General features: G+C 42.3%; 1 protein-coding gene across 3 annotated transcripts in view; it reads left to right on the top strand.

Moving 5' to 3' along the window:
• Positions 1 to 2,376: 2,376 nt before the first annotated feature.
• The window catches only part of LOC106604348 (glutamate receptor 1), a 171,646-nt gene continuing 157,122 nt past the window's right edge, over positions 2,377 to 16,900 (top strand). For all 3 annotated transcript variants that reach the window (XM_045717945.2, XM_045717944.2, XM_045717946.2), the window contains exons 1-2: positions 2,377 to 2,673; positions 2,923 to 3,057. In XM_045717945.2, coding sequence (XP_045573901.1) covers positions 2,592 to 2,673; positions 2,923 to 3,057 — 217 coding nt within the window. In that variant the 5' untranslated portion in view covers positions 2,377 to 2,591. The remainder of the gene's footprint in view (positions 2,674 to 2,922; positions 3,058 to 16,900) is intronic.

Raw genomic sequence — 16,900 nt, 5'->3', positions numbered from 1 at the left:
ATGCCAGGGAGATATGTAAACTGTAGCTAAGAAAGTAATGCTAAGTGTAAGTTGTGTAGTAAGCTGTTAGTAGCCCATGTGCCTCAGAACTTAGCCTAGCAATCTGACTTGGTGGTGCACATGTGGCCTATAGCCTGTTTTAGAGAAATGTCATCATCGAATTTTGTAAGATATTTCTTTGTCTGCTTATATGCCCCCTTTATTCATCCTACTGTTCTGACTTGGTGTATTAGGGAGAATTCTGTAAGAACGGCCCATGTTCTGAATTCTGTCATTTCAATAGTGCTGAAGAAATATTTATATTTACTACATCCATCTTAGCTCACTCATTAATGTGATTACGGATTGCCTTTTATCCGCTCATCATTCCCGTATTCCATGGTTTGCACATCTCAATTGTTATAGGCCTATTGCTTATATACATCTATCTCATTACTGTCTTATTCATCATTCTAGGCAATATTGAAATGATTTCATTGCTTTGCTTACTTTGTGTATTATAATACTGTCACGTCCTGACCAGTTTAGGGAGTATTTGCTATTGTAGTTTGGTCAGGACATGGCAGAGGGTATTTTGTTTATGTGTTTCGGGGTGGTGGTGTATGTAGTAGGGTGTTGGTTTAGTTAGTTCCGGGTTTTTGGGGTTATGTTCTAGGTTTGTATTTCTATGTGGTCTCTAGTCTTTTGTATTTCTATGTCTAGTTTATTGGGGTTGGACTCTCAATTGGAGGCAGGTGTTTTCTCTTTGCCTCTGATTGATAGTCCTATATATGGGTATGTGTTTGGTTAAGTGTTTGTGGGAGATTGTTTCTTGTTTTGCCTGTGTGAGCATGACAAGACTGTTTTGTTGTCCGTTTTTGTTATTTTGATGTTCTCTTTATTTAAAAATAAATACAAGATGAGCATCCACATTCCTGCTGCGTTTTGGTCCTCTATTCCCGACGACAACCGTTACAAATACACAAAGAACATAAATGTAAAAATGTTTGTGTATGTTCAAAAGTAAAAACTCCTATTGGCTTTCGTTATTATTGAAGGAGAATGCGGTTATTATCGACTTACAAATCCACAATGAGTCAGTAGTAACCACATTTGTTTAAGCAAGTCAGCCATATCAGCTATAGTTTTTAGAAAGGCAGTAAATGAGGCTGAATGAAGTGTTTCGCTGCCGCTCAAGGCTCCGCTGATAGCCAGGTGTAGTAGTAGTAAGGATTCACTCCAAAGTGCTGAAAGGAAAGCTCTGCTGTTGGGACAGCTTTATGTAGGCCCTAACGTTTTGTGGGCACCTTTGTCACTGTTATAGTGCAATTAATGTATTGCTTAGTGTTGTGTAGTGGCTTTGCTGGAGTTCATTAAAAAACACATGTAAACAGTGCAATTACGCAAAGATTATGTGGTGCACAGTGGCGGTGTCACGTCCTGACCACAGAAAGATGTAATTTTCTATGGTAGAGTAGGTCAGGGTGTAACAGTTTTTTTCTATGTTTTCTATTTCTATGTTGTCAGGTTCTAGTTTTGTGTTTCTATGTTGGGGTTTGGTTTGGGATGATCTCCAATTAGAGGCAGCTGGTCCTCGTTGTCTCTAATTGGAGATCATACTTAAGTAGTTTTTTTTTCCACCTGGGTTTGTGGGAGATTGTATTTCTGAGTTAGTGTATGTTTCTACTCTGTGTCACGGTTTGTTGTTTTTGTTTATTCAGTTTATTGTGTATGTATTGCAAAGTTTCACAGTGAAAATAAAATGTGGAATGACACACACACTGCACTTTGGTCCGCTTCTCCTTTCGACAACCGTGACAGGCGGTTCTAGACCATTTCAACTGGGGAGTGGGGCCAGTTGTATTGTTAGAGGGGCCAGTTACATTAGACGTTATTGTTGTCATATCGTTTTCTTCACTGCATTGCAGGCATTAGCAGGCAAAAGACCATGTTCATAATCATTAGTGTTCCGCATTGCCACTGTCTAATAACAGATGTAAAAAAAAGAACAATAGCAAAAATTATTTATGTAAAAATTATTTCATACTCCACATTTAGGGGGGCCACAAGGGGGGTCCAAAATTGTTGTCACAGGGACACTGGCCCCCCCCCTGCCCCCCCCCCCCCCCCCCCCCCCCCCCGCGCCGCCCCTGGTGGTGCATAAATCCCACATAGGTGCATTTGAATGGATTACGTAGAATGATGTCAAATTCAGATGTAAGAAAACGTTATACACTAATAAAACACTAGATGAACCAAGCCATTATGACAGTTTCAATCCAATTCAAAGTATATAAAACAACATAGAAACAGACCCTCCAGCGTCGCCTGACGCGTGGGTGCCCTCGGTAGGGGCCGGAGTTGAAGTCACCGCTCGGTATCATAGCAGCCGAGGACAAGCGGGCATCAGCAGCGCGCGAGAGAAAGAGCGGAGGAGAGAGAGGACAGCGACTGCAGTTGCATGCTCTCTCTCGACGTTGGATGGATGTTTTTGTAAGAGCATCTGCAACTGGGAAAAAAGGAGTGGGGAAGAGGAGGTATACACTAACTCACCAAGGAAAGATCTATGCTTGGATTTCGGCTCTTTTTTCTTCACCAATGCAAAAGGAAATATGCAGCGAAGCTTCACCCTCCTGTACACCAGTTTTCTGGGGATGTGCTTGGGTTCAAGTTTTCCAAGTAACATCAATATAGGTAGGTGAAAAACACGCGTAAAATGAAGTCTGGCAAAATTATTTGAATTGTTTATTTATTTAGGCTACACATTTGGTTTCTTGGCATAAGCCTATTTGTATGGACAAATATGCCTTTTCCGAAGCTTTAAAGTTGTATTCAACATATTTTGCCGAATAAACAGTCCAGAGATATTTATCTCTTCTGTGTTTGCGTTTAGTTTGCAGAGAGACGTTTTATAAATAACCGTTGATTCTGTATCTTTCATAGGGGGACTATTCCCAACCGAATCTCACGAATATGAGGTGTTTCGGTTCGCGCTCTCGCACCACCAGGATATCCCCAAACTGGTGCCGCAGGTGGATATGGTCAAGATGGGCAACAGCTTCTCCATGACATATGCCTGTAAGTCTTTCCTTTTCCCCACGGTCTCTGTTATCTTCATCCCACCCATCCTTCCCAGTTATTTCCTAGTTTGCCTCATATGTTATTTAGTCAGTCATACGATCAATCTGTTGTTGTCCTGCTCAACGAGATCACTGGCCAAAGCTTGTCCTGAAATGATTTTCCTACTATTTAAATGTGTCTGTCATTGATAGTTGGAGATATCATATATGCAATTACAGCTGGTTATTCGCTCACTGTAAAGAGGGTCCGAAAATGTGTGCTTTTGTGGATCCATCTGTTTCGCTTTCTCTCTCTTTCTCGTCAGCGGCTGTGTGCGTGCTTGTGTGAGCGAGAGAGACCTCAGTGCAGTGAACAGATTTTTTCTGACAATCTACCCATATCAGTAGTATACATGTAGGCTACAAACATTAGAACCAGACGCAACAAAGCGGTTATATATATATATATATATATTAAATGTATTATAATGTGACACCCTTCCCCCTACACAAGCCAACATGCGCTTCCTGCGCTTGAAATATTGTCTGCCGTTAGCGCAGATCACCCAACCCCCCTTTCCCACCGGCATTCAGGAGAAACCTGTTACCACAAAGCGCTTTTCCTAATTAGCGACGGATTTGTATTCGTTTAGCTTCAGCTGGCACCAGCTAGTTTCATTAAAGTGTTAAGCGCGCGGCTCAGGTTCGCTTTCTCATTACAGTAACCTAGCCAACAACGCCATACCACTCAAATGGCTCCAACCGCCGTGACTCACTCAAGTTCATAAGGTTGTCTCTGTGCGTTTCAGGAACACGTCTAAATCAGGGCTCTAATTAATGGAACACTGTCGGAGAAATATTGCATCGTAGACCTTTCATTCGTTCACCCTTGGACATCATATTCTTTATGGATGAGGTCACTTACATGGGGGCGAGCGTGTAAGGTGACACGCAGACGCGTAAGAAGGATTTATAGTTTATTGCGAAGCACTGCGGATCAATGGCTGTCACCGGTCAAGCAGAGACGTTGCTCTCTTGTAAGTACATCAACCAACGAATCGATCACGTGTCGTCATCGCACAGCCTGTCTGCCCCTTGGATGCCCAAATCAAATCATGTTTAACCTAATCGTTTTAGTATTAGTGTCACAGTCACCTTCCTTTAACAGATGCAGACAATGACGCGATTTTGTAACATGTTTTAAAGATCGAGGTGATCTGGTAGCCCAATCTATCCCCAGTCTGCTGAAAAGCAAGAAAAAAACACGATAAAACGAAAAATAACTTCATTTCTGCATTTAAGTTTATTTTTGTGTGCCAGCCTTCACTTTTGGGATTTTAAACAATAAGGTGCCCTTGAGTTTACTTTTTTTTTTAAATCTTAAATTGCTAAGTCTAAAGGTAGGCTCTATCCCAGGTGCTCCATGTTGAACACCCTTAAAACGGGCATCAGGCCTATGCAGCTGGGCGCTGGCTCCAAATTAACCATACACAACACATTCTCCTCCCTGACAACTCTCTCTTTCCACACTAGTCTCCTCAGGACTGCTTGAAGTGCGACATTCAGTTTCACCGGCAGAGTTTTTAGACATTGATGACCGTGTTGTCTCTGTGTTTTGTTCCTACTCGGAGACAAGACTTGAATTTAAAGGCCGTTTTTATTCTGTTTCACATACTTGTCATGCTTTTCCTGAGATCTCTGATCTCTGATCTCTGCCTCTTAGAGATACAGTTCCCTTTTGAAAAGAAATGGAAATCAGAAGAAAACGAAACAGTTGATGTATTTTAAGTCACATATGATATCTAATGCAGTATTACTGTAACATATGCTATCGAATGCAGTATTACTGTAACATATGATATCTAATGCAATATGATCGTAACATATGATATCTAATGCAATATGACTGTAACATATGATATCTAATGCAATATGACCATAACATATGATATCTAATGCAATATGACTGCAACATATGATATCCAATCCAATTTGACCGTAAAATATGATATCTAATGCAATATGACTGTAACATATGATATCTAATGCAATATTACTGTAACATATGATATCTAATGCAGTATTACTGTAACATATGATATCTAATGCAGTATTACTGTAACATATGATATCTAATGCAGTATTACTGTATCATATGATATCTAATGCAGTATTACTGTAACATATGATATCTAATGCAATATGACCATATCATATGATATCTAATGCAATATGACAGCAACATATGATATCTAATGCAATATGACCGTAACATATGATATCTAATGCAATATGACCGTAACATATGATATCTAATGCAATATGACGGTAACATATGATATCCAATGCAATATGACCTTAACATATGATATCTAATGCAATATGAAGGTAACATATGATATCTAATGCAATATGACCGTAACATATGATATCTAATGCAATATGACGGTAACATATGATATCTAATGCAATATGACCTTTACATATGATATCTAATGCAGTATTACTGTAACATATGATATCTAATGCAATATGACCGTAACATATGATATCTAATGCAATATGACCGTAACAGCACATGAGGGATTCCCATTCAATCTACGGAGCCATACGTTTGAAATATAGGTGACCTGCTTCCATACACTTATATGGGAAGGATCTTCTAAAAGTCCACCCTTAGCTGATGACGTTGTGTAGATAATCAGTTGGGTGACAGGGACATGGTGTAGGCTACCCTACTGTCAGTGTCCATATCCATCTCTCCAGTGATATCTAACAAGGACTACCCCCTCCTCACACTCCAAATAAGGGTTACCTCCTCATCTTCCTCACCCCCCTCACCCTCCTCACCCCCCTCACCCTCCTCTCTCAGACTATGGTCTTAGACACTGCGCTCTAATGAAACGTAAATAATCCCATCATGGCCTTAGTAATGATGTATCTCTGTGAATGAAGCCAGAAGTGAACATGGTAGGCTACACACACACACACACACACACACACACACACACACACACACACACACACACACACACACACACACACACACACACACACACACACACACACACCACACACACACACACACACACACACACACACACACACACACACACACACACACATAGGGCATGAGGGGGAAGAAAAAACATGTTTATCAGGATAAAAAAATATCACGACAGGCCTGATGGAAACAGAAAATGTTTCGGTAAACTTCTCAAATGTCGACAAAACAAAATACGGTAGAGGAGGTGGGATCTTTTTGTGTCTGTAAAATAAATGATGCGAGAAATGTCGGTGGAAACACTTTGATAGAATAACCATAATATGGAAGTAAACTTGGAGTCATGCGATGCTGTCAGGAAAGCATACAGTTTATTAGGCTGCAGATGAAATAAGTTCTGATGAACTTCACAGGGTGGTGAAAGTGCACAGTGATGAGCTTGATGCTTCTTTCTGATAAATATCGAGGGTTGTATTCTGGTGACATGATCATCGATGCTTGACTGCTGTTTTGAATTCAAATAATCTTGTTCTTTTGTCAATAATGATCTCATCATGTTGGCTATACGTGCGCTCTAGCCAGCAGCGCTGACACAGTACTGTATCTGCACGTCGTCGTACCGGAGTGGGCACACTCCCGATATAATACCATTCTGGGTCAGTAGAGTTGAAAATGCCATGGAAACCCATTTCACTTGTATTTTTTATTCAGTACATGTAAATTTAACCACAAAATGTATTTTTATGTGCACTAGATCATCACACACAGTCTTTTATCTGCAGAAAATACATTTTATTGGAAACACATCTTTGGTGGGAAAATGCACATATAGTTTTAAGCAGATTTGAGAATATTCACATGAAAATCTGTCAACAGTTGGACGGAAACCTAACTTGTCTGAGTCTTTTAAAGGCCACTTGTATTTCTAAACCATTTTTTTGTGCTAAACAACCCTTGAGCTGAGCTGGGTATTGGCAGCTGCTGTGATGACAACACATTCCCAGATTGTGGTGAGTGAGCAGTGATCTCGCTCCTCTCTGCTCTGTTGCTTCTCTCCGTCCCTAACGTGAAGGGACAGATCAGATCCTGTTAGCTGAGACAGACAGGCTTTGATGTGACATGCATCATGTAGCCTATCGGTTAGAGAGTTCATCCAGTAACCGAAAGGTTGCTGGTTCTAATCCCTGAGCCGTCTAGGTGAAAATCTGTCAAAGTGCCCTTAAGCACTTAACCCTAATTGTTCCTGTATGTCGCTCTGGATAAGAGCGTCTGCTAAATGCAGGGGCGAAAATCTGATATCAACTTTGGGGGGGACAATTACATTACATTTTCTCAAGAGCAATTCCTGAGGGGGACACCAAAAGTAGTGCTGTAACACATAGCCTACATTGTAATATGGTAAATGTATATTGAGGAACCAAAGAAATAAGGTGTTTGCCGTACTCCTAGCTACCGGTACCCAAAACTACACAACTACTCACAACAGCAATACCATTGCCTTTAACAAATCTTAGTTCAGTCACCAGTTTAAGTTGAGAGTGGGGGTATCCATGGCATTTTCCAATTATGTTCCTATTTTACAAGTCCAAAAATTGAGAACCTTTCATAATGTTGCCAAACAAAGACTCAACAAACTTACCTGAGACTCCGTCTCTGCCAGTCTGTCCCTGCATATCTGTCCCCAACTCTGCTGTCTGTGTGCCATCTGTTGCCTGCTCTGCCTAATGACATCATTGTGAAACATTACCATTAGAATTTCATTTCTTTCTTCTGAACATTTTATCAACTAGTCTTTGAGATATTAGGCTACTAGGGTTCTTACTTTGCGTTTTGGTGTACTGAAAAATACTCTGATGTCCGTCTTTTATTTTTCTGCCATTTTTCTACCTGGCTGGCTGGCTACACACACACACAGTGTGTAGGTTATTTACAGTAGGAGATGGGCTTCTATCATCTTCAATCATTCTATTTGGGCTTCGATCTAAAAGGTAGCTAGCAAATGTGAAACGGATTAAAATGACAAGAGTTGACAGCTGTATGAGTTCACCATTTACACAACATATGCTGCAACCTTTTGTAATTTTAATAGTTTGTTTCATATTGGCTGGCTTCCAACAATAGCTGAATTTGCAAAGCTAGCGAGCACCAATTCCATTTCAGTGGTGTTTGCTATAATCTTTGCTACCCGGGTTAAATAAAATAAATAAATAAAAGTTCCCTTGCGACAATTTAGCTTTTGCAACGAGACCATTAAATATATTTAAGACAATGGTAGAAGAAGAGTGTAGTTCTGTTCAGTTTGGACTTCAGTTTATCGCTAACCTTATCACAGGGACTTTGAAGCACTAACTTACATCATCTGCATGCTGATCTCGGAATAAATTGACGATAGCAAAGATTCCATCTTTGACGAGGCCACATAAATGGAATAGGTACTAGCTAGCATAATAGTTAATATTTGCGCGCTAGCTCTGCATATTCAGCTAGTGTGTGTGCGCGATTGACTGGATTAACCTCACGTCAGTTACGTTCATTGAGTGCCTTTCAGACAGTAGACACGACCCCTCTGTTACCTTGCCAGTGGATCAAACCATTGTGAGGAAAAGGGTGGGGGGGTCGCAATCTTTTGAAACTTAAAAACGCGCTATTAAGTGTCTATAATCAGCACAATTGCTTTCATTGCGTATTATTAATATTATTGAAATTACATAGTTATGTTTCAGTGATATATTGGGGGGGACAAATCATATTTTTCCCAGGATGGGGGGGTCGTGTCCCCCCCGTCCCCCCCGGGATTTCCGCCCCTGGCTATATGACTAACGTAAATAACACAAACAGTGACTCTGGTTAGAGGTGATGTACATACAGCAGAGAAGACAGCGACACCATTTCTCTCTGTGTGTCTTTGCTTCAAGAGGATGTAGAAAAGGTTAGCATTAAAATACATTTTGAAATCTTGACTTTATGATGACCTACTTAGTCTGTGTATGAATGAAAGTTCATCCGTGTCCATATCTGTGTGTGTGTGTGTGTGTGTGTGTGTGTGTGTGTGTGTGTGTGGAATACGTACATGTGTGTGTGTGTGTATTTGTTCATCTGTCGGTGTGTGTGTGCGTCTGGGTGTGTCTGTGTGTGTGTGCTTGCTTGCATGCATGTGTGTGTGTGTGTGTGTGTGCATTTGCATGTGTGTGTGTGTGTGTGTGTGTGTGTGTGTGTGTGTGTGTTTGTTTGAGTCTGTGTGTGTCTGTGTGTGTGTGTGTGTGTGAATAAGCCTGGGCAGTTATGGGCTATGACGTTAAAAGCAGTTAGAGGCAGTGGCTGAATGGCTCCTTGTGCCTGTGGATGAATGGAGCTCCTCCGGATGAGGGAGGTACTCATCAGCGGGGCTGAGGCCTGTATGGCTTGCACCCCAAATGGAACCCTATGCCCTATTTAGTGCATCACTTTTGACCAAGGCTCACAGGGCCTAGATAGGGAATAGGTTGCGATATGGGCAGCAGTCTATATGACCACCCACTTCCTCCAGTCCTCCCCCTGCCTCCCCCTACCCTCACCCCTCACCATCTGCATCCCCCCTCCTCAACACCTGCTGGGGGAGACAGAGTAGGGCACAAGGGAGACTAACAGTTGGGTGTTGGGTGAACTAGTAAAGGTGAGAGTACACACAGAACAGAATAGATGGTGTAGAAGGAAAATGGCTGACGTTGAGGAAACTATGATGTATTTCTCCTGTTGAGTCATCGACAGTGTGTGTGTGTGCGCGCGCCCTGTGTGTGTATGTTTGTTCGTCTGTGTGTTATATATGTGTGTGTGTGTGTGTCTTATGTGTGTTTGTGTGTGTGTGTGTGTGTGTGTTTGTGTTTGTGTGTGTAGCCTACATGTTCATAGGAAGATCTAGCTTGACTCTCTTTCTACGTTTCCCTGGTTAAATATAACTGCAGTGGAATGGATACCTTGAGTCAAACAGAGAGAGTACTAGTCAGTCTCCCCTTGGTTAGCGTTGACATCACCATAATCTGCTATTGACTGACTTTAGAACAGGGACGGAGTGGAGGCATAAATAGCTGATTTCATGTCAAATCTCCTGCAGCCATTAGGTCATAACTCCAGTGTGGTGTTGAATTAATATGTCGGTGAGGTGTTGCTTTAACGTTGGTTATCTGGTGAAGAGATATTGTAAACAAAATACAATTTTACATTACAATTAAATACTTGTAATAAGAATTTCTAGCATGTGTGACAAAATAAACATTTACAATTAAACTACATTAATAAAATAACAATTCCTTCATAACTGTAATATATATTATGCTAAAAAGAAGCCTCTGTTTTTTTTTCGGGTATCCTTCTAAGTGATCACATAGAGATACAAAATAAATACTATTAGCAATATGATTACCACAATGATCTATTCTAGTAATGTTATTTCTATGACTGACCAAACCAACCAGTTCTAGCATCACAACATCTAATTGGAATCCATAGCTAAGCAGATTCATGTTGTCACTATAATCTTCTGCTGCATCATTTCTCTTCTCTCTGAGGGATTTTCAAGGAAGTGTGTGTGTGTGTGTGTGTGTGTGTGTGTGTGTGTGTGTGTGTGTGTGTGTGTGTGTGTGTGTGTGTGTGTGTGTGTGTGTGTGTGAGAGAGAGAGAGAGAGCCAGGTCTGATCAATGGACTGGGGCCACACAAAGACATCCAGATCAATAAGAGGATAGAAAAGAGCTTCCTCTCCAAATCTCCTGGCCTAGAGGACCAATAGGAATTAGTACTACAGTATTATAGCCTGGTCTAGAGGACCAACAGGAATTAGTACTACAATATTATAGCCTGGTCTAGAGGACCAACAGGAATTAGTGCTACAGTATTATAGCCTGGTCTAGAGGACCAACAGGAATTAGTACTACAGTATTATAGCCTGGTCTAGAGGACCAACAGGAATTAGTACTACAGTATTATAGCCTGGTCTAGAGGACCAACAGGAATTAGTACTACAGTATTATAGCCTGGTCTAGAGGACCAACAGGAATTAGTACTACAATATTATAGCCTGGTCTAGAGGACCAACAGGAATTAGTGCTACAGTATTATTGTCAATACTCTCTAGGAGTTGTGGGGGGGGTGGAGTCAGGCGCAGGAGACCAAATATGCACTAGCAGAGGGTTTATTCCTGAGTCCAAAACACCATGAACAGGCATAAAAACCAGAGGAAATAATCCACCCAAAAGGGCCGGAACGCAGTCCAGAAAGAAACGCCAGTCCACATAAGACAAAGAAAAGATAACGCAACCCCAAAACCACGACAGGTAAAACAAAACAATCCCGCACGAACCCAACCTGGTAGGCCGAGACTAAATAACCCACTAATGAACCTAACTCAAACAGGTGAAGCACAGGACAGACAAAACCAAACGAAAAGGGAAAAAGGGATCGGTGGCAGCTAGTAGACCGGTGACGACGACCGGTGACGACGACCGCTGAGCACCGCCCGAACAGGGAGAGGAGCCACCTTCGGTAGAGGTCGTAACAATTATAGCCTGGTCTAGAGGACCAATAGGAATTAGTACTACAGTACTATAGCCTGGTCTAGAGGACCAACAGGAGTTAGTACTACAGTATTGTAGCCTGGTCTAGAGGACCAACAGGAATTAATACTACAGTACTATAGCCTGGTCTAGAGGACCAACAGGAATTAGTACTACAGTACTATAGCCTGGTCTAGAGGACCAACAGGAATTAGTACTACAGTACTATAGCCTGGTCTAGAGGACCAACAGGAATTAGTACTACAGTATTATAGCCTGGTCTAGAGGACCAACAGGAATTAGTACTACAGTATTATAGCCTGGTCTAGAGGACCAACAGGAATTAGTACTACAGTATTATAGCCTGGTCTAGAGGACCAACAGGAATTAGTACTACAGTATTATAGCCTGGTCTAGAGGACCAACAGGAATTAGTACTACAGTATTATAGCCTGGTCTAGAGGACCAACAGGAATTAGTACTACAGTATTATAGCCTGGTCTAGAGGACCAACAGGAATTAGTACTACAGTATTATAGCCTGGTCTAGAGGACCAACAGGAATTAGTACTACAGTATTATAGCCTGGTCTAGAGGACCAACAGGAATTAGTACTACAGTACTATAGCCTGGTCTAGAGGACCAACAGGAATTAGTACTACAGTATTATAGCCTGGTCTAGAGGACCAACAGGAATTAATACTACACTATTATAGCCTGGTCTAGAGGACCAACAGGAATTAATACTACAGTATTGTAGCCTGGCCTGGAGCAGAGGTTCTCAAACCTCTCCAGTTCAGGGCTACAAGAACATTGTGAAACGGCTGGGGGCGGTTTGAGAACCTCTGACCTATTGGTCACACTGGAATTATTACTACAGTACTGTACTGCATGAGATGGAATGTTGTAGTGCTGGGATGATGTCACTGGGATGACAGAGCAGAGAAATCTCTCAAGTACACTGCGAAGTTAGACGTATGTCCAGTTAAGCAAGACGTCAGGAGATGACGTCAAAACCGGCCACTAGGGGCAATGGTGAGCACTATTATCATCAATGCCTTTTATCATTTAGATTTGCGCACCTCCTGTGTCCTCTCTCCTCCGTCTTCCCTCGCCTCCTTTTGAAAAAGGTCAAATTTAATCGAGGAGTGTGAATGTGGAGGGAAATGCACTTGCTTGAAATGAGAGAGAAATGAGAGGGTCCTCTGGCAGATATGTTGTTGTCTTAGGTCTCTCTTTATGTAGTGTTTTGCTGTCTCTCTTGTCGTGATGTGTGATTTGTCATATATATTTTTGTATTTTTAATCCCAGCCCCCGTCCATGTAGGAGGCCTTTTGCCTTTTGGTGGGCCGTCATTGTAAAAAAGAATTTGTTCTTAACTGACTTGCCTAAATAAAAAAATAAAAAGACAAATTCTAAACTCTTCCACAGTAGGATTCACATCAGTATCCTCGATGAAAGGTGGCTATCGAGGAGGGGACGACACTCTTCCGTTCGTCTGCTAATGAACTGACACAATCCTTGAACACTTATCGGTTTCTATGTCACAAAGGAGAGTGAACGGAGGAGAGAGGATGGAGGACAGTCTTTTGCCCAAATGAGAATCTCCCCAAGTAGGCTTGTGTTTTGCGTGGGCATTGTGGAAGGGGGTGGTGGATGGGCGTAAGCTGCGAACTCTGACACTGAGGGTTGCAGGTTCAATCCCAGGGCTAGACACTCGTTTAGTTTGAACCGTATCCAAAACCTTAAACCTTAACTTAACCATTCGGAATTAATACCTTAATTTAACCTTAGATATCTCCACACATCAGATAGTGCCCGTGGCATTTTCCTGTAAAGATTATTTAAAAAAATGTAAAAAAAACCAAATACAATTCCATGTACAGATAAATAGTTAAGCATTTAAATGAAACAACTCCTTTGTAAGATACATGTTTTAAAATGAAACATGTATGGAAACAGGTGAATTAACACACCTTAATTTAGCATTCTCAAGCAAGCTAAAACCCACATGGTAGCAAAAACTAACTAGGCGAAATTGTTAGAAATTTAGAAATTAGAAAGAAAGTTAGAAATGATTTAAACACACTTTGCTTTAGGCTACTATTTACTAGTTATTGTAATCAAAACTTACCAGAAAGCATGTAGTCCTTGGCTCACAGTGTAGTAGTGTGTGCTCAATAGCATTTCATTAGTGTGCAAGATCTTGAGAATCAGCTGTACATGTGATGGAAGAATGCGCTGTGCATGCAGAGGGTTGCAATCCATTGAATTGGGGATAGTTTAACCAAAATATGCCACAAGACCTAGAATTGCCTTATGTGTATCCCACAAAAAAGGTTCACTGTCATAACCTAACTTTTTTTGATGAATTTAAGCAAAATTCCCCAAATTCCCGGGCTTAACTTCCCATGGAAAAATTACTGAAATTTTCCAGAAAGTTTCTAACCCTTTGCAACCCCAATTATTACCGTGGTATATGGGTATTATCATAGTGTAATGCCTGGGCCTAGAGAGACAGTCCACTCCTCTTCTTCTGTTGCAGTGTGGTGGTGATGTGCATCGTCCCTCTGGGTAGCTCTGGGAGTAGATGTGTAGAGAAAGAGAGAGTGTGTGTGTGTGTGGAGTTTAGGATTGAAAACAGAGAAACTGCTGTGGATTCTCCTCCATCACAGCTTACACTCTGCTTAGTGCCCCGTCTGTTTGCATGATCACTGCTTAGTGGAGGGCACACGCGCACACACACACACACACACACACACACACACACACACACACACACACACACACACACACACACACACACACACACACACACACACACACACACACACCACACACACACACACACACACACACACACACACAGGCACAATTACTGGAGACGGCACTTCATCAGATGCATTTAATGTATTATTCATTGCAGCTCATCCAAAGCCATCACTCTACGGAGTTAGAGGCATAAATATTTATTAATAACCATGTGGAAGGAATAAGAGGGCGGGAGCTTTTGTGTTTAAAAATACTCTTCTCGGGATAGGGGAACAGAGGGGGATTCACAGTGGGGAACTGGAAAAAGAGAGAGTGAGACAGGTTTTGGTTTGTATTCCCTACACACTACCTCCACCACCACCAGCACCACAACCACCCCCACAGGGCTAGAACCGTGCCCAAGAATGGTGTGTCTCAACTGGGCTGTGGGATTGAGGTGAGAGGGGCTGAGGCTGGAGCTTAATGGCTCGATTCAATCCGTAGTGCAGATGATCAGCGTTATAGCGTGTTTGACATTCACGGAGACTGCACTTACGGTAAATCCTGCATATGTAGCCGATGTGAGTAAGACCTTTAAACAGGTTAATATTCACAAAGCTGCAGGGCCAGACGGATTACCAGGCTGTGTACTCAGAGCATGTGCTGACCAGCTGGCAAGTGTCTTCACTGACACTTTCAACATCTCCCTGTCCGAGTCTGTAATACCAACATGTTTCAAGCAGACCACCATAGTCCCTGTGCCCAAGAACACTTAGGTAACCTACCTAAATGACTACTGACCCGTAGCACTCACGTCTGTAGCCATGAAATGCTTTGAAAGGCTGGTCATGGCTCACATCAACACCATCAGCCCAGACACCCTGGTCCCACTCCAATTCGCATACCACCCCAACAGATCCACAAATGACACAATCGCTATTGCACTCCACGCTTTCCAACCTGGACAAGAGGAACACCTATTTGAGAATGCTGGTCATAGCTCAGCGTTCAACACCAAAGTGCCCTCCAAGCTCATCACTAAGCTAAGGATCCTGGGACTGAACACCTCCCTGGCATTGTGGTGCCAAGACAACAACCTCTCCCTCAACATCAGCAAGACAAAGGAGCCGATCGTGGACTACAGGAAACGGAGGGCCGAGCACGCCCCCATTCACATTGACAGGGCTGTATTGGAGTGGGTCGAAAGCTTCATGTTCAACACATCAACTCAGTCATGAAGAGGGCACGACAATGCCTCTTACCCCTCAGGAGGCTGAAAAGATTTGTCATGGGCCCTCAGATCCTCCAAAAGTTATATAGCTGCACCATCGAGAGTATCTTGACTGCTTGGCAACCGAACGCAAGGCGCTACAGAGGGTAGTGCGTACGGCCCAGTGCATCACTGGGGGGGACGAGCTCCCTGCCATCCAGGACCTCTATACAAGGCGGTATCAGAGGAAGGCCCTAAAAATGGTCAGACACCAGCCACCCAAGTCATACAGTAGACTGTTTTCTCTGCTAACGCACGGCAAGCAGTACCGATGCACAAAGTGTGTAACCGACAGGACCATGAACCACTTCTATCCCCAAGCCATCACACCATGTTAAATAGTTAACCAAATACAGTGCATTCAGAAAGTAGACCCCTTGACTTTTTCCACATTTTGTTACGTTACAGCCCTATTCTAAAATTGATTAAATCATTTTTAATGACGAAGCAAAAACAAATTTATGAAAAATATACTCAGTACTTTGTTGATGCACCTTTGGCAGCGATTATTGCCTCGAGTCCCATCTCCACAGAGGAACATCTGGCGTTCTGTCAGAGTGACCATCGGGTTCCCGATTGGTGCAGCGGTCTAAGGCCCTGCATCTCAGTGCTAGAGGTGTCACTACAGACACCCTGTTTCAAATCCAGGCTGTAACACAACTGGCTGTGATTGGGAGTCCCATATGGCGGCGCACAATTGGCCCAGCGTCGTCTGGGTTTGGCCGGTGTAGGCCGTCATTGTAAATAGAAATTTGTTCTTAACTGACTTGCCTAGTTAAATAAAGATTTAATTAAAAAAATCTTGGCCACCTCCCTGATCAAAGCCCTTCTCCCCCGATTGCTCAGTTTGGCTGGGTGGCTAGCTCTAGGAAGGGTCTTGGTGGTTTCAAACTTCTTCCATTTAAGAATGATGGAGGCCACTGTGTTCTTGGGGACCTTCAATGCTGCAGAATATTTGTGGTACCCTTCCCCTGGACACAATCCTGTCTCGGAGCTCCACGGGCAATTCCTTCAACCTCATGCCTTGTTTTTTTGCTCTGAAATGCACTGTCAACTGTGGGACCTTATATAGACAGGTGTGTACCTTTCCAAATGATGTCCAATCAATTGAATTTACCACAGGTGGACTCCAATCAAGTTGTAGAAACATCTCAATGATGATCAATGGAAACAGGATGCATCTGAGCTCAATTTTGAGTCTCATTGTGTGTAGATTTCAGATTTTTATTTATTTAATCAATTTTAGAATAAGGCTGTAACATAACAAAATGTGGAAAAAGGGAAGGGGTCTGAATACTTCCCGAATGCACTG

This window comes from Salmo salar, chromosome 05, assembly GCF_965601325.2.
Source record: "Salmo salar chromosome 05, fSalSal1, whole genome shotgun sequence".
Taxonomy (NCBI): domain Eukaryota; kingdom Metazoa; phylum Chordata; class Actinopteri; order Salmoniformes; family Salmonidae; genus Salmo; species Salmo salar.
Note: the sequence above shows the minus strand (reverse complement) of the source record. Positions and strands in the feature narration are given on the sequence as shown.